Source organism: Procambarus clarkii, chromosome 13 (genome assembly GCF_040958095.1).
Source record: "Procambarus clarkii isolate CNS0578487 chromosome 13, FALCON_Pclarkii_2.0, whole genome shotgun sequence".
In the NCBI taxonomy this organism is placed as follows: domain Eukaryota; kingdom Metazoa; phylum Arthropoda; class Malacostraca; order Decapoda; family Cambaridae; genus Procambarus; species Procambarus clarkii.
This window is the reverse complement of record NC_091162.1, coordinates 40,189,250-40,211,749: the sequence shown is the minus strand read 5'-3', so window position 1 is coordinate 40,211,749 and position 22,500 is coordinate 40,189,250. Positions and strand designations below refer to the sequence as shown.

Sequence of the window (22,500 nt, the reverse complement as noted above, 5' to 3'; positions counted from 1 at the left end):
AGACATATGTACAAGGCTAAAAAAATTCAGCAACACTTACCATACTCAGGCTAAAAGAATTAAGCAACACTTACCATACTCTTTTTATATTCACTGTTAACTTTTAGCTCATGTGACAGACTTTCCACCTGCTCAACAGTTTCAAGTGGGGATGGAAGAATGTCTTCCAGGATTGGTATATCTCCATGTGTTTTTGACATATGGGTTTCCGTCATTTTGACAATATTCAGGATATCCCCTGATAAAAATGTCAATTTTGATAATTCCTTCATCATGTATTCCATTATGCCAAAACCATAATCATAATCATCTGTATCAAACCTTATTACAGGTAAAACCAGTAGGCAGTCTACTGTATTTTATCAAACCATTATTAGTATAATAGATCTCGTAATAATTTTGCAAAAATAATGGCATTTACTATTTTTAAAAGATTATTAGCAAATTTACACAAATGGTGCATTCGGAAGACAAAACCAATTTTTCACTTTTGACAATTGAGCACCTGCTACATCCAGATTCTAGGGAGGAAAGGAAGGACGATCTTACTGGATCCCATAGCCTCTCCGAGGCACAAACCAGGCTTTTACACAAACCCCCCCCCCCCCTGCACCCGAGCTTTTTAAAATAGTAAATGCCACTATTTTTGCAAAATTATTACGAGATCTATTATTCTAGAGAATAATGCATATAAATGCATATATGCATATAAATACAAAAGTAAATCAAATCTTATCCTTGTATAATATACAAGCTGATGTGAGATCCCTGTCTACAGGTGGACTGGAACTATTATCCAGTAGGCAGTCTACTGTATTTTATCAAACCGTTATTAGTATAATAGATCTCGTAATAATTTTGCAAAAATAATGGCATTTACTATTTTTAAAAGATTATTAGCAAATTTACACAAATGGTGCATTCGGAAGACAAAACCAATTTTTCACTTTTGACAATTGAGCACCTGCTACATCCAGATTCTAGGGAGGAAAGGAAGGACGATCTTACTGGATCCCATAGCCTCTCCAAGGCACAAACCAGGCTTTTACACAAACCCCCCCCCCCTGCACCCGAGCTTTTTAAAATAGTAAATGCCACTATTTTTGCAAAATTATTACGAGATCTATTATTCTAGAGAATAATGCATATAAATGCATATATGCATATAAATACAAAAGTAAATCAAATCTTATCCTTGTATAATATACAAGCTGATGTGAGATCCCTGTCTACAGGTGGACTGGAACTATTATCCAGTAGGCAGTCTACTGTATTTTATCAAACCGTTATTAGTATAATAGATCTCGTAATAATTTTGCAAAAATAATGGCATTTACTATTTTTAAAAGATTATTAGCAAATTTACACAAATGGTGCATTCGGAAGACAAAACCAATTTTTCACTTTTGACAATTGAGCACCTGCTACATCCAGATTCTAGGGAGGAAAGGAAGGACGATCTTACTGGATCCCATAGCCTCTCCGAGGCACAAACCAGGCTTTTACATAACCCCCCCCCCTGCACCCGAGCTTTTTAAAATAGTAAATGCCATTATTTTTGCAAAATTATTACGAGATCTATTATACTAATAACGGTAAATAAATAATAAATAGTAAATAAATCAAAATCAGTTACATTATTTTATCTTATTCATAGCATAAATGTTCTCGAAGATTACTAAAAAGAAATTGAATTAGACTACAGCAAATTGGCAAACTTTACCTTGTATCTGTTTCCACCGAGTTTGTTTGGGGCGTTCTTCAACATATCAGCAATACTTGTCTCAACATCTCTTTCAGTTGCATTAGTGTGGGTGTTGATACAGGCTTCTGGAAATTTATAAGAATTAATTAATATATATAATTATAATTCACTTTGCTATTCCCCATTCCACAGTCCTCTCGTCCTTCCCACTTCCCTGTCCCCACATCATCCCCACTATTCCCACTTCCCTGTCCCATCGTCCTCCTTACCATTTTCCCCTCCCCTGTCCTTCTTCCTCCCCCACCATCTCCCATTCACCTGTCCCTTTGTCCTCCCCAGCATTCCCCTGTCCCCACCATCCCCAACTCCCCAGTCCCCTCGTCCTCCCCACCATTACCCTCTCCTCTGTCCCCTCGTCTTCCCCACCATACCCCCCTCTCGTCCTCCCCACCATTCCAAACTACCTCATCCGATGCATTCTATAATGGTCTGATGCTTCCATCAGAAAATTGGGAACATCAAATGATCTGATATTCCCATCACTGAAAAATAAGAACAGCTAAAAAAATGAAATGAAAAAAATAAAAAAATAAACTATACTCATGAAATGAACAGTATGGTAAACAACACAGCTCAATTTCAATGCAATGTCACACAAAATTATTAAATCGAAATGAAAATAAATTGAAATCTATGAAAATTCAAATTATCAATACAATCGGAAATATTGAAATAATATCGCAACATAATATAGTGTGGGTTGCTCTTACGTGCAACAGACGGTGCTGTTTTTCAAAAAAGGCATGGTTTTACCTGTCACAAGTGTGGCATCTATACTTATACTCACGAAATGAACGGTATGGTAAACAACATAGCTCAATTGCAATGCAATGTCACAATAACATTTAATAACAATAATAACAATAACATTTAAATATACTTTAAGATATAATCTAGAAGAAAATAAGAACATTGAAACGGTTCATGAACTCGATTTCAATAAAGGACACTATGGGGAACTTTGAAAAACAGTTAATGAGTATAATTAGACAGACTTGTTGCTAGGCAGAGGAGTAAATAATGAGATATATGGCAAATTTTGCAAAATATACGGCACACAAACATTCATACCCAAACAAAGCAAAATGCTAGGTAAGAACAAAGCAGTTGGCCCGTAGGGGAAAGGAGATACCCACAAGACTGGAATACAAGTCATTAACAAGCACACAAGTACTACACTACACAACAACCGCACTACTACCAGAACTGGACGAATCACTACCAAAACAACACATTGCACATCACTACCAAAACAACACAACACAACACAAGCATTGGCAAAGAATTATAGACCAGTTGCACTAACATCCCACATAATAAAATTATTTGAGAGTGATCAGGAGTCAGATTACTAGTTTTATAGAGACCAATGACCTCCACAATCCAGGCCAACAAGGATTTAGAGCAGTTTCTATGATCGAGCCACTGAGATCTATAAAGAATTCTGATCAAGAAAGAGATCTAGGGGTGGTTTTAGATAGAAAACTATAACCTGAGGATCATATTAAGAACATTCTGCGAGGGGCCTATGCTACACTTTTTAACTTTAGAATTGCTTTTAAATACATAGGTCAAAAAGTTTTAAAAGTTTTAAAAGTTTTTTAAACCTCTCGTGTATCATGAGTGTGTTAAAGCATCAGATGGTGCATTCAGATGATGAATATTACCTAGTTCCTTCATCTGGGAAGAATGAACACATATTGGTGCATTCGGATGATAAAAACTAACTACTGTAGTTTAATTGATCAACAGACTGTATATCATATGCAGACTGTATGTGGATCTGCGGGCCACTCCAAACAACAGCCTGGTGGACCAAGCTCCACCAGGGCTAAAGCACAAAGTGATATAGATGTGATAGAGAAACTAGGTCAAATGGAGGAGTAGGTCTGTATATTAAACAGCACCTGACGTGCACAGAGCTACTAAACTCAATGTGGTGGTAGAGTGGTGGGGGGGGGGGAAACATTGCAGAAAAAAACAAAAATACAATTTGGTCAACAAAACAGCATTGTTTAAAATAGAAGACATGGGTTGTCATTTTGGGGGTAAGGTAGGTTACATTGAGTTAATTAGTTAGTACTTAGTTTTTATCTTAAACTGGTTGGGAGAGGTACAGTGTTGCTGTGCTGGTGAAAGAACACCTAAAGGTAAATTAAATAATGATTGCGAATCCACAAGAAGTTGACATAATATCGCTAGAGATCTGCAATCAGGATGATAAACTTTCCTTAAAGAATTTGACAAACACTTGCTGATAGGACATGAAGTAAATGAAATGTATGTCAAGTTTTGTGAAATATATGATATAAAGCACAACAAAATTTGTACCAAAGGAGAGATGCAGAACTAGGAAAAGGGGTTTGTTCAACAGAAATTGCGAGAGGGCCTGAGACCCAAACACACACAAATGGAATCAATATATAGCAAGAGGCCAAACCCCCAAACATACAAGCGATGCAAAGATGCGAGAAACAGCAGCAGCATTAAGGAGAGGGACTTAAGGACCATAAATAAAGTGTGAAAATAAACTCGAGTAAATTTTTTTAACTACTCTCGACAGTGAAGAAAAACAAATATTCAGACGATTTGTGTTAGAATCATTAATCTTACACTTTCGGTCATATTCAACAACACAAATACATACACACACATTCCTGTTGCTGTAGCAAGTGAAGAATTACACACACAGATCACAATAACGTGATGCATCAAATGAACAAATCCACAAGGGCCGTGACGAGGATTCGAACCTGCGTCCGGGAGCATCCCAGACACTGCCTTAATCGACTGAGCTACAACAGGGTAAAAGGGTTGAAACCGAAGTTCTACTGAACTTACTGGATCCCATAGCCTCTCCGAGGCACAAACCAGGCTTTTACACAACCCCCCCCCCCTGCACCCGAGCTATGTCAACAGGCCGTTCTCCCTCTTCGCCCTTCCGAATGCACCATATCAGTAAATTTTTTAATAATCTTTTAAAAATAGTAAATGCCACTATTTTTGCAAAATTATTACGAGATCTATTATTCTATAGAATAATGCATATAAATGCATATATGCATATAAATACAAAACATAAATACAAAAGTAAATGTAAATAATTTTACCTTGCACCTAGATCCACCAAGCCTGTATGGCGCGCGTTTCAGTACTTCGGAAATCTAGAACTATCTTGAATCTCTAATCTGCAATGAAACAATACATATTATTGCACTTACCAAAACATGGATGAATGTAGAAAATACAGAACTATTAGCTGAATATCAAATAAATGGATTTAATCTATTTCACACAGATAGATATATTACACCGTGTATATTAGGTAATACCTAACATACACGCCTCCACACACACTACATTTGAAATGTAGTCTCAAAAAGACTACATTTCAACAGCAAAAATTACTCCATAAAAAAATAATTAAATTATTGACCAACATGAGAGAGGGTTAGCCAACATGAGGGTTGTGTTGATTGCCTGAAAATATTTAAATTGTGTAATGTATTGAATGGCATTTTTCAAGTTACAACATTTTTTAAATTACTGAACTAGGTTCTAGGCTTTGCTAGGCTTAATTCAATTATTACAGATAAGCCTAACCTAGCCTAGAACCCAGTGGGTTTTCTTCCTATTGGGGAGTGTTGTACATGCCTCGCCTCCACATACACACTAGCACAGCCAGGCCTCGCCTCCACATACACACTAGCACAGCCAGGCCTCGCCTCCACATACACCAGCACTGCCAGGCCTCGCCTCGCCTCCACATACACCAGCACTGCCAGGCCTCGCCTCCACATTTAAACCAACCAAGCCCACAAATACGTTAACATGGACCAGCATTACACCGTCTAACATACTCTGTCAGATGTAACAACTAAATTTGTGAATTCAAGACCAAATCTATTGTATAACACAGTGTTAGTACGAGAAAAACATTACTTACATTCGAAGCCGTGTTTTAAAATGGCGGCGGTCTTGTACTGACGCTCCAAACTGTGTGTTCGTTTGCGTATGATGAACGTGTGACAATTTACTACAACAATTATTTAATTATTCTTATTCTTTATTTTAATATTTTTAGGGTACATGAAATTTCAAACTTATTTGCACACAATAATATAATTGCATTGTCATAACCTTTATATATTACGGAAAATACGATGACATGAACGAAGTCAAAGTGAAGTTGAAGTCAAAGTCATTCGCCGAACGTATTAGTCATTTTTTTTCATACATACATAGTTGATTTACAAACATAATGTTGGATTTATAGATTTATTTATAAATTTGTATTTATTTACCTGTATTTACCCAAGTCTTTCCTAAATCTAAACTTATCCAATTTATACCCATTGTTTCGTGTTCTATCTTGTGTTGACAATTTTAATACCCTATTAATATCCCCTTTGTTATATCTATTCAGGAAATTGTGGTTGATCTCGAACCCATTGATAATGTGACGACTTATACAGAATTTTGTAACTATATCATCAAGATTGTAACCAGCTTAGCTAAATGTAGTGTGGGGTTCAGTCCCTAAGCCCATATATGTGCCTCTCTAACCATTTAGGTTACAGGGCAAAAACATAAAAACAAAGGTAACTGCAGAAGGCCTATTGGCCCATACCAGGCAGCTCCTATCTATAACAGATAAACACTAAGTACTACCTAATTAACTCAATGTAACCTACCAACCTAACCCCCAAAATGTCAATCCATATCTTTTATTTTAAACAATGCTGTTTTGTTGACCAAATTGTATTTTTACTCTTTTTCTGTCATGTTTCTCCCACCCCTGTTTTTTCCCTTTTTTCTTATTTTTTCTCAACATAATTCATACTTTAATTATGCGGATCAGGACATCACCTGATCAAACACATCAAACATCGTTTGACCACCATCAAACACACACATTTCGTGTGTGTTTGACGCTCACTGATATGTACCAGCGTTGTTTTATATATGGTGCTATTCTATCTTACGCTTTGTTGCTCTTTTTTACCTACGGGCTCATAGAACATTCTATTGCGAAAACATTGGCACAAAAATGAATGACGTACATACAATAATAATGTCAGGACAGTGATATAATTATAAACTTTCAAAGCACTGTATCGCCCATGTGTCGTCTTGTCACCAATACTGGGTAACAGTTCCGCCACTTCCCACACTCTTGCGGGTGGGCAGCGACCATTATTCTACGTTTATATTCATATCACCGTGTTGGGAATTTCATTGCGAGTACATTGATACCAAAATTAACGCTGTAGGACAAGTGTGGAAGTGATAACAATCCCAAGAGTAAAAACATTTTGTTGCTCTTGGGCACTCACGGCGAGTCATCTACGTAGGTATTTATTGGGTGCTGGTATTCATATAACTTTTGGTGACCGTTTTTGCTGATTTTCTTCTAGAGAATGTTATTGCGAACACGTTGGTACCAAAATGAAATACATAGCTCGAGAACTAAGGTCAGGAGAGTAAAAAGAGTATACACATTTTTGTTTTGACGCTTAATTAAGGTTATTGTGAGTACTCATCGCCTGCCTAGAAACTGGAACTAGTAATTCCATCTATCATACATATCATACAAGAGGAGCCACACATCTATGGATCATCCAATAAAATCAGCAGACTTCTAGATGTTACTACTGCTCGGCTTAGACTCGGTTACAAGTATCTCTGGGAATTCTCATTATCTGCTGATGTAGACCTGACCAAATGTAAACTGTGTCAACAAAATTATTCGCACACCCTCCGTCACTATGTGATGGAGTGCGAAAAGATACATGAATTTAGAGACAATTCTATAACCAATGTTCCAGCGATGTGTCAATATTTCATTCAAAATGATCTGCTACCAGAAATTTTAGCCAAATATCCCCAGTTTGCTAACTGTAGATAACAACTAAGTGATTGTAACCTATCCACCGCTGCCCACTGGATGGGGGACGGTGTGCAGGACAAACATATAAATTTTGATACTAGCTCTCCACATATGTCAGTTGCTTAATTTAGAACCTGTACTTGAGGTCGATCTCGAACCCATTGTTGATGTGATGACTTATATTGAATTTTGTAACTAGCTCATCAAGATTGTAACTTGCTTAGCTAAATGAATTGTGGGGTTCAGTCCCTGAGCCCATTATGTGCCTCTGTAACCCTTTCCACAACCGCCCACAAGATGGGTATGGGGTGCATAATGGGGTGGGGTGTCTTGGCCAAACGTGCCACATCAAAACCACAAGTTGACATTGAATGTGAATTAACAATGAGACAAGTAAGATTTATACTAATACATTTATACTAACTCTGTTGAGCGTTGACCATTTATACATCAAATCTGTTGATGTGAGCACTTTAGTTTAGTCTGCCGTTTAAAGAAAAAAAGAGCATATCAATGGTATATCACAGAAAACGAATTTATCATAAACTCATGTATTTGTCTTATCATATTGAACTGCATTCATATTTTTAATATATAACAATATGAATATACAAATTTCTGTAAATCCCCTACCTTGTTGGAATCTGTGGAAATGAATGAGCAAATGTGCTGGCTGAAGGCGCTGAAGGAAACCACATTGGTTTCATTTTGGATACAAATGTCCATGGAAATTCAAAATGGAAACTAATTATATAGTTGAACCTGCAGAGACGAGTTTAAGAATCTGTGTTGAGAGTGATGGACACAGCCTTCACAATTATACTTCAGAGAATGTAAACATCTAAGAGTCATTAGAAATATGTGTAGAATAATAAACCCTACATTGTTTGAGTTAGGGAAAACACCATTTGTGATATATAGATACTATAGCTGTTCCTAAAGATTCACCCTTTTTTGCACCAGCAAGATAACATATAAGATTTTAAGAGTTGACGAATGTTAATATTCTTGTTTGATAAACTGTGAACTTGAGACATAGTTAATAAGAACATATTAACACAACAAAATGTTTTCAAAATCCTTAACACCACTTTCCAGCAACTTATATAATTTATATAAATTATTTTAGAGAATAATACATAAATTATATATTTAAACATGATATAGTGTTTAGTGGAATGTATAAGGAGTCAAATTGTGTTAAAAAGAGCAATTTTTAGAAAATTTGGAAAAATACTTTTTTCTGTTCAAATTATAACTAAATGGATTATAAAGGTTTCACTCAGCCAATATATATCATTCACAATTTATTAATGAATTTTACAAAAAAACACCATAAATTTTATATTTAAACATGTAAAAACTATTTGTTTTACATTTGGAAGAAAATAATTGTAGAAAAACAATTTATAATTAAACCTTTGTGTTTGGATTTTTTGAGTAAAAGTTTCTCAAAGGCTCTCCTGCACCATTCTCAATGCAAATCATTCCCACACCTATGGCAAGAGATAGGCGAACGTTGTGTAGATGATTTGTGTTTGCTGGGCTACCACGACGAGAGGAACCCCGAGCCCTGGCACGACCTTTCCGGGAAGACCCACCCCGGGACCCCCGGAAAACCAACAAGTCCGACATCGGACGACAAGCCGCCGACGCAGCCTGAATAAACTGCGCCACGGCCGACTCCCCAAACAGGAGAGGACAAAAAGGTGAAGAACGCCTAAGAGCCAGAGCCCAAGCAGATTCCACGGAGGAACCCAGCACCGCCTGCCGACACGCGAGACGGGAAGCATAGAACAGGGAAACCGCATCCCGCAAAATCAGCGTGAACAGCTTCAACAAGGCAGCCGACGAACGCGCAGCCGAGGACAAGGTGCCGGACCCCGGGACGGACCCAAGCGTCCCCACATCCTCCACGACCCAATCCGAAGACAGCTCCAGGAGGGAAAAGAACAGCAAGGCCGAACACAAAAGGCCCCGAGCGCGCAAGTCCTCCGCCACGAGCGCCGCCGAAAGGGAGGGAACCTGCACATGGAGCTGAATAACGCCCACATCGCGGGGAAGGGCAGGGGCAAACAAGCACTCATTCAGGTACTCAAGTTCACCCCCCAGGAAAACCTGAAGCACCGTGGAAGCTTCCCGCCACTCCAGCGCGCGGGAACGACAGAAGGAATGCCAGGAATCCAGACCAAACAAGGGGCAGTCTGCTAGCCAGGACGACTTCGGAACCTCGTAACGGAGCCAGAAATGGAACGAAGTCCCAAACCTGAACGTGGACGGATCCATTTCCGAGGCATAATCCGGGTCACGCAGGAGGTAAGCTGCAAAGGCCGCTCGCACCACACCAGGTTGGATGCGATAAGCCGAAAACCTCCGGAAGGACGGAACCGACGTACCCGGGGGAACACGGAACCGAACCCGGGGAGGGGCCGACACCAAATCCAACTCGTACGCAGAGGGGGGGAAAGAAAACCCCACTCCTTGTAACAATAAGCCCCGCTCAGTGGGAAGAAAAACCCAGGCGGGGTCCAGCGGGGCCCAAGGCCCCCAAGTCAGCCCCTCCCCAGCCTCGAGGTCCGTCACCACAGGACCCGAAGCCGAGTCCTCTCCCCAAGCCCCGACCCCACAAGACAAGGACGGAGCAGCCGAAAAAGCTGGAGGAAGGGGGGCCCACTGGTCAGACCCTGAAGCTTCAGCCGGGAGACAAGACTCGAATGCCTCTGCCGCCCCCCCGGAAGGGGCAACCCCCGAAGCTGCCCGAGTCTCGAGATCAAGTAACCCCTGCTCCGACCCCGAAACCCTCAGACGCTTCGGGGCCGGAAGCAGGGGCGGGGGACCAGAACGAACAGAAGGGGAAGGACGAGGAGGTGCGGACTGAACCAGGATCGAAGCGACCCCCACCCCTAAGTCCGGGTCTCGAAAAGCAAAGCGGGGCAGCCCCGGGGCATCCGGGGAAGCAACCAACCGAGCGCGTTGCAACAGACGAAACCTAGACTGCAACGCACGTGCCGCCTGTACCCGAATAGAATCATCAGAGGATTGGGTAAATTGAGTCACAAGCAAGCAGCAACACTCACAGGACTCAGGGTCGAAAGTATCACCGACCCAACAGGCAGCGTGGCAGAGGCAAAAACAATGAGGGTCACCCTGAGACAAGGGGACCGAGCAACCCTCAAACTCGCACACAGCGAGTGGGGACTCCGGGGTCACATCCATCGGACCCACGCGCCCCCTAGGGGATTCCCAGGGTCCTGAGCGTTTACTTTAAGAGGACTCGCGCTCAGGTAGTCCCAGGCAGGGTGCTGCAAACCGGCGCCCAAAACTACCAAGCAAACTTCTAAAACTGAACCCCAGGGACGTGTACACTCACGGGGACCTAGCAGGGGGCGCCACCGAGGAGAACAGTGGAAGGGCAAAAACAAACTGAATAAAATGACAGAACCCCCCACCAGGCAAAAACAAAAAGAAAAACAAAACCCCGCAAGAGGACAGCGAACCCCAAGGAACAGAGCCGGCCGCGATGTCAGGAAATACAAGCTGAGCAGCACCCTGCGCCCCTACCAGTGCAAACTGCCTCTTACCTGCCGGTAACAAGGGAGAACAGAACACCCAAGAGCCCAACAGGCGGCCGAAAAACCGAAAGGTAAAACGGACCAGCAGAGGCAGACCCCGAGGAGCCTGTGGAAGGTGGCCCCAAGCCCCAAGGGCAGTACTTACAGGGCACCTAGGGAAGGCAGCCCTAGGCGCATGCAGCCCGAGTACTGAAGATAACTCCTGGCTCTCGCACCCACAAAACTAACACCACACACAAAGCACAGTGCAGTAGCGACACCGGAGCCAGAGCACACGACCATCGCCTATAGCATCAGCCTCAAGAACTGAGGTGTGGGTAGCCGGCGCGGGGGGTCTGGGGCTCCCCCTTCCCCCTCCCGGGGAGGGGGGAGCTGCGTAGACAGCGGCGCGGCAGTGTGTGACGTCACACTAGTTTGCTTGTTTTCGGTTGGGGAGTTCTATCCACTAGTTCGGTTTTAGGTAGCAATTTTAACCAGAATAGGGGTTTGTTTTGGGGCGCTTACCTTTCTGGGTGCCTGTTCCGGTCGATGGCAGACATAGAATGCTTCCAACTACACGGGGGCTTCTATAGGCCATTGCTCCCCTTGCCTCTCTGAGGGGGCCCGGTTCTGGCCGTGGTCCCCGGTAGGCCTAAGAACTCCATACACATGACTGATGCCAAAGTCTGACATTAGCATATCAGCCTGGGATAGCTCCGGGGAGCCGACGGGGCTCCCCCCAGAAAATATAATGTAGAAACGCAAAATGTGAGTGATGTGGAAGGCTAATGCTAAAGTATGGGTGACTAGGCAATTTTTTACGGAGTGGGTGAATGAGGTGGTGTGCCCTGCCAACAAAAAATATTTGCAGGAGTTTGAGTTTGAGCCTTGAGTTTTGGCCTTAAGTTTGCCACTCAAGGCCCTGATTCTCCTCAGCAATGTTCCTGCCCATCCTCCAGGCTTGGAGGATTCATTGATGGAGGAATTTAGTTTTGTTACAATCAAGTTCCTTCCTCCCAACACCACTCCTCTACTTCAGCCTATGGACCAGAAAATCATTGCCAATTTTAACACTATCGCGCGCAGCTCGTGAGCGCCGCAGAATTTGACGTCATGGGGCAGACGGTGCAAGCGAGCGTGCGGCGACGCCTAAATGTGTATACTCGTTTCAGTTTTCTCCCCCTTAATTTTCCTGCTACGTCGTTCATTTTGGTATCACTGTGTTTGCAATTAAATTCCCTGCAGGTATATATGCATATAATGTCCAAAAGCCTAGCGAGACTCCCCGCAGCAAAGCCTAAATTTACCCATGAATGAGCTCCAATTTGCACACCACAACCTAACGTGTATACTCGTTCAGTTTGATAACATAAATTTTTGTGTTACGTCGCTCGTTTTGGTATCAAATTGTTCACACTATAAAGGCACGCATTTTAAAACTAGTCTCATAATAATAGAGCAATAACTCAATTTTAAAAAAAAATTTAATTTTGGATGTTCATTATCACAATTATTTATATCTTTCCAGTGTTCTGACATCAATTTTCATGTTACGTCACTTGTTTTGGTATCAAATTGTTTGCAATCTAAAGGCGCACATTTTAAAACTAGTCCCATAATAATAGCACAATAAATAGAATTTTAACAAATATTTTAAAATTTAAAATTTACTCAAAAATAGTATCTACTCAATTTAACGGCCTCTTTTATACCGATCTACCGGTAATAACGACCGGTTTGGGAGACCGGTATATGGAGCCTCGTATACCAGTCTGGCGGTCGATACTACCGACGGTCGGTACTGGGTTTGTTGTGACATTGGCATCCCCTCAAATGGCGACCAGGCCCCCAACCTCGATCGTCAAGAGTCGTATATTACATCTTAATCTTCTTTTAAAATGATTCAGTTTAATGAAGAAAATTATAAATTATTATTAATATAATATTTTGGAACAGTTGATATTAAGCAAGTCTTTGTTTTCTTATTAAATACCTTTTATAGTATAGGCACTAGGTATTTCTTTTTCCCACGGACCTAGAATGTACTGCGCTGGGCCATGTGTTCCCATTGTTTACTGTGAATTTGCGCGGCTAGCTTCAATTGTGAAAGACATTGTTAATTGGTATCTTCCTTTTAATTTACAAAATGCCAAAAGTTACCCAAAGGAAGCACCTGACAGTTGCACAAAATCTGGAGTTAATTAAGAAATTCGATAAAAGATATTTTCATGAACGAGCAGCAGCAGAGTTTAACATCATGAAAAGTACAGTAAGTGACATCAAGAAACAGAAAGATACTCTATTAACCCTTAAACTGCACATGGCGTATATATACGCCCTGAGTAACATGTCCCACCGTGCGCATGGCGTATATATACGCCCAAGGGTGCCAGGCCCGATTCAAATGGCTCGCGGCTACACAGGGTTCACATTAGCTTCCTCAGGGCTCTTGTAAACAGACGCCAATTTTTAAAAAAATCGTGGGCAATATTCTCAGGTGTGTGAGAGGCACAGTACTGTTGGAGCAACCAAGGCTGGCACACACAGCATCGCCGAAAAATGTCAAAATAAATACATAATTGCTATTATTTAGCGATGACAATATTACAGATGACCCCTGACTGTGATATAAATAACCAGGGATGTGATAATAGCAGGATTGTTGTAATAATTAGTGCTGTGGGACGAGTGATGCTGAGAGACGGAGGGAGATAGCATCGTTTACTGACTGTGTGGCCACCTGTTATTGTCTGCATTCACCATACCAGCTCAGTGGTTCTCTATGGTGAGCGCCTTCAACACTTGTTGAAGGCGCTTGCTTGCACCTCACTTGTTGAAGCGCTTGCATGCCCTCACTTGTTGAAGGCGCTTGGCTTGCCTGTGATGCCTCATGTGGGATATTTGGGCTTGATTCTGATTAATTAATAATTAAAATAGTAAATTAAATTACGAAGGACCACCCGCTTTTAAAGTGAAGAGGGAAACTGAGAATTTCAGATCATTAGATAAAATTCTAGAGAAAACCAGTGACTATGGATATGACTAGAAAGTATAACCATAAGAATAATTAATGGGCTGTATTATTAAAGAAACAAACCTCAAACACCTACATTGGGGGGTTATTACTGGAGGTCAGTACGTCCAGGAATCAGTGTGGTTCGTTCACTAATTCAATTAATAATAATCTAATCCTATAAATAATGCTGAATATAATATTATTCATACAAAGAAGAACATGAATATGAGCATAGCAATGAATTACAGTAAATCACACATTATGTTGAAAACATTCTGAATGTATCAAATTGCTAAAATATAGAAAAAAAAGAGATAAGCCTTAGCTTGTAGTAGGTTCCTTTAGATAACTCTGGAAGTCCTCTTAATCTCCAATTCTGGCACATTGACGAATGGCACGAGTAACATGGAGAAGGCAGCATGAGGAATCCGTCTCTCAAGCTGCAAGATAAATAACTACCAGTAGCAATTGATTTAACTACTCAATTCATATTCAAGATTACTGATATCTACAGATAGAATTCTAATCACCTGTTATTAGGTGTTGTCTCGCCGCGTGACGTGCAATCACCCCGCTATTAATAAACTTATAAATGATGCATCAAATAAAAAGTACTTAGCTGTGGGCACTGTGTAAGTATTAAGATTGCCGTAATTTCGCATCCCAGGCTCCGGTGAACCTATCCTGGATTGATGCGTTTCAAGCTGGCTGATCACGTGTCGTCAGGAACCAAGTCTAAGGTCCCTCTTTTAACACCAGCACTAGTTGAAGATATTATCTGCAAGGTTGTTCACGCCTCACAGTGGCGGCTTTCATCTGTGGATGGACACACTTGTCCTATATGCTGGACAATGGCGTCTTTTGTGAGTACGGTAAGCGCAGCTTTGCCTCCTTCTGGCCCTGCACGTGTCCGCTTCCCGACTGAGGATGGCGTCCCCCAACCCACGCCCAGTCGACGTTCACAACACAAATTATTGTCTCGAACATTAATATTTCTCGCATTCGCGCTTGAAACTCTAAAGACTGGACGGGTTTATTATTTAGAGGAACGGAATATTATTATTTAACTATTTAAGAATAGTAAATATATAAGGGAGAGGAATTAATGTCTCCCCATAGCATTCATTGATGACGTTACCTCTATCGCGAGGTAGACGTTATGATTCTAAAGCTCTATTCGACTTTTAGTTAGAGAACCATTCGTCTGCAATCAGTTGCCATACAGAATGCTTTAATTATGGAGAATCGTATTTAATTCTCACACAAATTGTATATAATGTGTTTTACTGTAAAGAAATCTGACGCAATACTGGCGTCAGGTGACGTGAGAATTCTAGCCTAATGCACAGATGAATTATTAGTACATGAGAATTCTACGAGTTGTTACTTTTACTTACTACAATATTAAGTATGGTTAGTAATAAGTAATGAGAATACAACAACGCTGTATTCGATGTTGGAAATATCCAACATAACTCCGGGGGGGGATTCCCAGGGTCGCAGTGTACTGTGTTGTACTGACCTATCCCGAAGTGATATTAAGATTAACACATTAGTATGTTAGTAGGTTAGTATGTTAGTACACACATAACGAACGTCCCGGATTTATCAAGGACTTACAAGAATTTAAGTCTTGTTATTCACATGTCAACTGAAACATGTTGTTTGTAGCATACACAATATTTATAAATTTAACTCTCCCAATTTAAACTAACAGAATCTACAGTGATGCGATATCTTGGGTCATAGTGACGTGTAATGTTTCGTTACGTGATATCACATCGTAGTTTCATCAAAGTTATCTAAGTGAGATGTGAAAGAAATTACTCTTGTTCAGAGTTATAATAGGCTTGCAGTTTTCCTTAGTGGAAACATGCATGAAATAATGAAACATTAAATGATTAAGTTATCGGTAATCAGGAACACTCTAAAGCTCACAATAAACTCAACAACTAGGGTCGCAGTGACATGTAATGGTGTATTACGTAGCTGCTGAATCGTAGGTAAACTCAGAATAAGTTCCTAAGAACTGATAACATCATTGTATGATTATACAGTAAAGTGTTATTAGTCATTCAAGATCAAGGAGACTATGACACTACAGTAAGGTCACTGTGACTTGTAACTATTGAGTTACTAGACAATAACATCACGCAGCATCACGATCACCCCAAATTCATATGAGGGAATTGAATTAAATGTGCACTGCCGTGCAGTAGTCATGCTGACTGATGGTACAACTAATTTGCTAACTAGCTAAATTAATAGAAGTAGAGAACTGAAAAGTTTATTCATTAAATCAAGGAAAATTCTGAGTCGACAGTGAGATTAGTAGCCTAGTCATTCTGACTTATGAGCTAATTAAATGGCAGCTCATAGGCTTGACACTGTAAACTGGTTAGTACAAAATCACCTTTACATGAATTTGAGTTTATTAAATCAGTCTCTATAAGTATAGTCAACTGTAATTAATGGTGAGCACAGATTAGGCTAGTACTCAGTTGACACTACTAAAGTCCCTAAGCCTACCTAAATAAATGGTTTGAATTTCTAACCTACCTAAGTAAGGGACTAAGCTAATTGTGAGCAAAATGTACTCGAATTAACATTGTGAGCAGTATTGAGCTCATTAACAGGTCGAGTTATATTGAACTCGTGAACATGGTGAGCTACAGTGAGCTCGTTAGCTAGTGCTAACTGGGTGAGCTGCATGGAGCTCGTTAGCTAGTGCTAACAGGGTGAGTTGCAGTGAACTCGTCAACAGTGTTGATAGGGTGAGCTACAGTGAGCTCGTTAGCTGGTGCTAACAGGGTGAGCTGCATGGAGCTCGTTAACAGTTAACAGGGTGAGTTACATGGAACTCGCCAACAGTGTTGACAGGGTGAGCTACAGTGAGCTCGTTAGCTGGTGCTAACAGGGTGAGCTGCATGGAGCTCGTTAACAGTTAACAGGGTGAGTTACATGGAACTCGTCAACAGTGTTGACAGGGTGAGCTGCATTGAGCTCGTTAGCTGGTGCTAACAGGGTGAGCTACATGGAGCTCGTTAACAGTTAACAGGGTGAGTTCAGTGAACTCGAATTAACGAGGTGGAGTTTTGTCATTCAGTTATCATGGCGAGCAATATTAAGCTCGTGCGCATGGTGAACGAGCACTCATATTATTACGTTAATTCTAAGGTGAGCTATGTTAAGCTCATGAAGCATGTTAATTAACAATGCTAATGTTTAACGATAATGCATTAAACATATTAGTTCTCTGAAAATTCACTTACATGTTAGTAAGTTTGCAAGTTTGTTCGTGCTGCGTTCCTACACTAAATAAGCAGAAACGAAAGAAAAACAACTCAAACAATTAATGCAAGTATTTATCACTAACTCTTAGTGCAGAAAACATGGTATTAAGAAGGTTTTCTTGGCAAACCTTTAAGCGCAAGTATAGTGGATCAGTGGTCCTAGTGAATGTTATCACTAAATTCAGGAAATGCCAGTGGCATTAAGTGCTAGATTCTCTAGCCTAACATTATTAATTACCTAGGGGGTACTAGATTCTCTAGCCCAACATTACAATTTAACTAGGAAGACTGAGTGTGGTCAATTACTACTTGTCGAGAATAATTCTAGGTCTGCAGTGAATTCAATGGCTTGGTCGCTGTGACTTGTACTTGTTTGAGTACGGACCATTGGTTTTCACTGAGAGCTATGAAACATCTCGGCGAGTATCAATTGCACTACATTCAATCTGAGTTTATTACTCAGCTGTGTTTCTCCCTTTAGCTTGTTGCTGGAGAATTGATTTACTGCTGACTAATTTATTATTGTTGGCAGGTTTAGGCTTGTTCGCATTCAGAACTTTACCAGTAAGTAAGTAGCCTCCTGCAGATTGGAGCATATTCATTCCCAATCGTTTAACATGTCCAGTTATGAACTGGTAATAGTAGTCGGCTCCTACTAGTACATCTATATTGTTAAGGCGGTCAGACATTAATTTGTTGTCAGCCAAATTAATTTCACGTTCCTGCAGGAAGTGGGCTGTGTACCCCAGACCCTTAATGTTTAAGTCTAAAGGTATTTGATCTACAACAATGGCTTGGACAGCCTTGGCTTTTCTACCTAGTCGTACAAGCGGTTGAACTACTGTGTATTCATGGGTTCCTCGATTTATCATGGACCCTGACAAGTTTACTTTTACCTGTCCTATTGGTTGTAAATTAAGTGCCTCTGCTGCCCTTTGAGTAATGAAAGTTCTCTGGGAACCTTGATCAAATAGTCCACGTATGGTGATCTTGGCTCCTCTGTTCTTCACTTGAAGTTGGGCAGTAGGCAAAGCAGCATCCACTTGAGATGCTTGTGAAGTTACGCTGTACACATCTCGCACCTTGCAACACTGTACTGGTGTAGATTCTCTACGTCCTATTCTAGGATTGACATAATTAGTTCTAACTAATTTGCACAGTGCAGCATGATGCTTGCCCCTTCTACACCTGTTGCAGGTGTTCAGTGGGGTGTCACAGCTGTTAACATCATGTGGTTTGAGACACCTAGTACATTTATGTAACTGTTTGAGTCGTCTGACTCTTGTGTCTCTATTAGGATAATTAGTACATTTGTACAGAGAATGTTTTTGATTGCAAAACAAGCATATTCCACATCCTACAGTCCGTTTAGGGGTTACCGGTTTAGGTAAAACCGTATTTGCAGGTGGTGATGGTTTTGCTGTTTGCATTTGCTTGTTATTTATTCTCTTGTGAGTACTTGGTGTACTCTGGGGAACCATTAACAGGCTCTTGGGAGTGCTCTTTGGACTATTAGGTCTCTTAGGAGCACCCGTGGGACTCTTAGGCCTCACTGATGAATCAGTGTTTGACTGATTCTGGTTACATGGATTATTAGCAGTGCTCTTTGGACTATTAGGTCTCTTAGGAGCACCTGTGGGACTCTTAGGCCTCACTGATGAATCAGTATTTGACTGATTGTTGTTACATTGAGTATTAGCACCTTGGTTACCTAGTGACAGTGTCACTTTAGGAGTTTCAGGCAAGGAAACTGATGTAGGTACAGTTTTGGTGCATTCAGATTTAGCATTAATTGCTTGGCCTGCTGTATGATTGCTCATATTACGCAAACCTGTAAATATATCCTGCATTGACAGGGTATTACCATTCTGGCATACATATAATTTATTAAGTGTGTCACCAGACAATTTTCTTTGGATGATAATTTTAGTCATCCACTCAGTAGTTGGGTGATCCACCTCTTTACTGAAAGAATTTATCAGTGACTCAAGCTGAAAACTAAAGGCTTGTAAAGAGTCAACTGATTGTTCTGGTGAAGATAAATTTAATAATTGGTGCACAAGGTTTATAATAGTCTTCTCATTGTCAGCACTTACTTTAGAAGGCTGTTGGGAGCAATTGTGACCATTACTTGTGTTGCTTAAGGCTTCTTGCTTAGCCTCAGCTTTGATTACAGCTTCGGCTGCTGCTGCAGCATTAGCTTTATCATTTTCTGGTTCAGATTCACTGATCATTGCAGCTTCACTTGTTTCTCTGGGTTCTAGTGATAAGCTAGTTAATTCAGTAGCATTATGTATTGAACTTATAGAATCCAAGGAACATTGAGAAGTGTGGTCTGAAATTTGATCAGACTCTGTAAACAAATCATCACATGAAGCTGTCTTAGATGAGAGGTTAGAAAATGAAGGTTGATCTTCAGTTGCTGATCTTGTATAGTGATCAGCATTGATTAGAGGATTCTCCTCGTCTTGATGTAGCTCATGTATTTCATCTGAGCAGTGTGCTTGCTCGGTTGTAGTTTTTCTACAAAAACGTTCTATCCAATCAGGATCATTTTGTTTCGCAAGCACTCTTTTATAGTGATCTAGCTTTTCTTGAATGGTATCTTCATATTCATCAAGATCATATTCGATCTGACTTAATTCGTCTGGGTCAGTATTACTGCTAAAGAGTTTGTCTTTATAAGCCTCGATGGTCTCCTTCACCTGGACGTATTTTTCGTTAGCTACCTCTGTGTAGAGGTTGAACTCAAAGAAGTCAATTGGATTGTTTTCTAAACAGTTGTCGCAGTCGTTAAGTCGTCTTGATAGGTACTTTTGGAGACTTCTCAAGATAATACTGATTCTCTTTAATATTTCAGGAGTATCCATTCTGGATGTAAATTTGAGCCTTATAAGGCTTATATAGCTAGTGGTATAGCTAGGGTGTCTGCTCCCTGATGCAGAGCAGGTATAATGATTTACAGCCTGATAGGGCTTATGTAGCTAGTGGTATAGCTATAGTCTGCTTCTTGATGTAGAGCAGGTATAAGTATGGACAGCCTAATATTTCTTGAGGCTGGTTGTAATTTACCTCATTTAGAGGTTAGCTACCTACCTAATAATAAGCAACTAAGATTTGAGTGGTACCTTAATCTCACTACAGGTGTTCCTCAGCTTAGCTCTTTTAAATCAGCCTCGGATGGGTAGCAGACTTACAGTAACACTCAAAACATACATAGAAATATGCAATAAAATAATTACACAATAAATGGTTAATCCCACCCTTGATAGGGTCAGCACAAAAGAATAATATATGTCACTAACTAGCTCAAGCCTAGTCGTGAGAATTTCTACTTGAGAAACTACAACTATATTTAGTCTGTGCTTGTGCCAGATTCAACACAATCACAGCCTAAATTGCTACCTACTGAAGGTTGGCAAAGATTATATTATGGTGCAGTAATGTGCAAATAATTGTGCTGTGTTTTTGGGTTTTTTGTATTTTATATAATATACACTTGTGTAATTATGTGTATAAGAAATTAAATGAACACAAAGGAATTAATTGTGTTTGGCAAGTATTCTACTGCCGTAAATATTATCTAACTCCTAAATGTACTCCTAATCGTGGAATAAAATGTTATCAGGGTTAGTAATGATTAACTAGTATGAGATCAGTAATTTATATTAGTATATTGGATCCCTAAATGTTAATGATCCACTGACTTGAGTGAATCAGTAATTATAACATGGATTCAGGCTATAATGGACAGTCTGCTGACAGCCATATATTGAAACATTGGTATAGCCTAAATGGTTAACACTTAATTGGTGTTAGTGATTAATATAAGGTTATGAGCTGTTGCTCTTGGTGACCTAAGGGTTCTACTTCATTATGAAGTGTAGGTCTAAATATTGTGGGTAATTGGCTATGACCCACTAAAGCTATGTATAAGGTAGCTATGTTAGTGTGATCTAGACTAACTGATGTGTTACACTGTTAGTTGACACAATTAATTAAATAGTTAGTCTAGCTTCTATCACACAAGGATTAGTTATTAATGGTTAATATTTTAATTATAAATTTAATGCCTATCCGGTTCGATAAGGACCATAATGTGGGATATTTGGGCTTGATTCTGATTAATTAATAATTAAAATAGTAAATTAAATTACGAAGGACCACCCGCTTTTAAAGTGAAGAGGGAAACTGAGAATTTCAGATCATTAGATAAAATTCTAGAGAAAACCAGTGACTATGGATATGACTAGAAAGTATGACCATAAGAATAATTAATGGGCTGTATTATTAAAGAAACAAACCTCAAACACCTACATTGGGGGGTTATTACTGGAGGTCAGTACGTCCAGGAATCAGTGTGGTTCGTTCACTAATTCAATTAATAATAATCTAATCCTATAAATAATGCTGAATATAATATTATTCATACAAAGAAGAACATGAATATGAGCATAGCAATGAATTACAGTAAATCACACATTATGTTGAAAACATTCTGAATGTATCAAATTGCTAAAATATAGAAAAAAAGAGATAAGCCTTAGCTTGTAGTAGGTTCCTTTAGATAACTCTGGAAGTCCTCTTAATCTCCAATTCTGGCACATTGACGAATGGCACGATTAACTTGGAGAAGGCAGCATGAGGAATCCGTCTCTCAAGCTGCAAGATAAATAACTACCAGTAGCAATTGATTTAACTACTCAATTCATATTCAAGATTACTGATATCTACAGATAGAATTCTAATCACCTGTTATTAGGTGTTGTCTCGCCGCGTGACGTGCAATCACCCCGCTATTAATAAACTTATAAATGATGCATCAAATAAAAAGTACTTAGCTGTGGGCACTGTGTAAGTATTAAGATTGCCGTAATTTCGCATCCCAGGCTCCGGTGAACCTATCCTGGATTGATGCGTTTCAAGCTGGCTGATCACGTGTCGTCAGGAACCAAGTCTAAGGTCCCTCTTTTAACACCAGCACT

General features: G+C 40.1%; 2 protein-coding genes across 4 annotated transcripts in view; both read right to left on the bottom strand.

Annotated features, from left to right (window-relative positions):
* The window catches only part of LOC138364506 (uncharacterized), a 7,352-nt gene extending 2,002 nt beyond the window's left edge, over positions 1-5,350 (bottom strand). Inside the window, exons 1-2 of the mRNA XM_069324153.1 lie at positions 4,876-5,350; positions 1,724-1,830 (exon numbers count right to left, since the gene is read on the bottom strand). Of these exons, the coding sequence (XP_069180254.1) occupies positions 1,724-1,768 (45 nt within the window). The 5' untranslated portion in view covers positions 1,769-1,830; positions 4,876-5,350. The remainder of the gene's footprint in view (positions 1-1,723; positions 1,831-4,875) is intronic.
* LOC123757325 (BTB/POZ domain-containing protein 6-B-like) overlaps positions 1-22,500 on the bottom strand; it is a 437,538-nt gene that overhangs the window by 332,001 nt on the left and 83,037 nt on the right. The gene's annotated exons all lie outside the window — the stretch shown is intronic.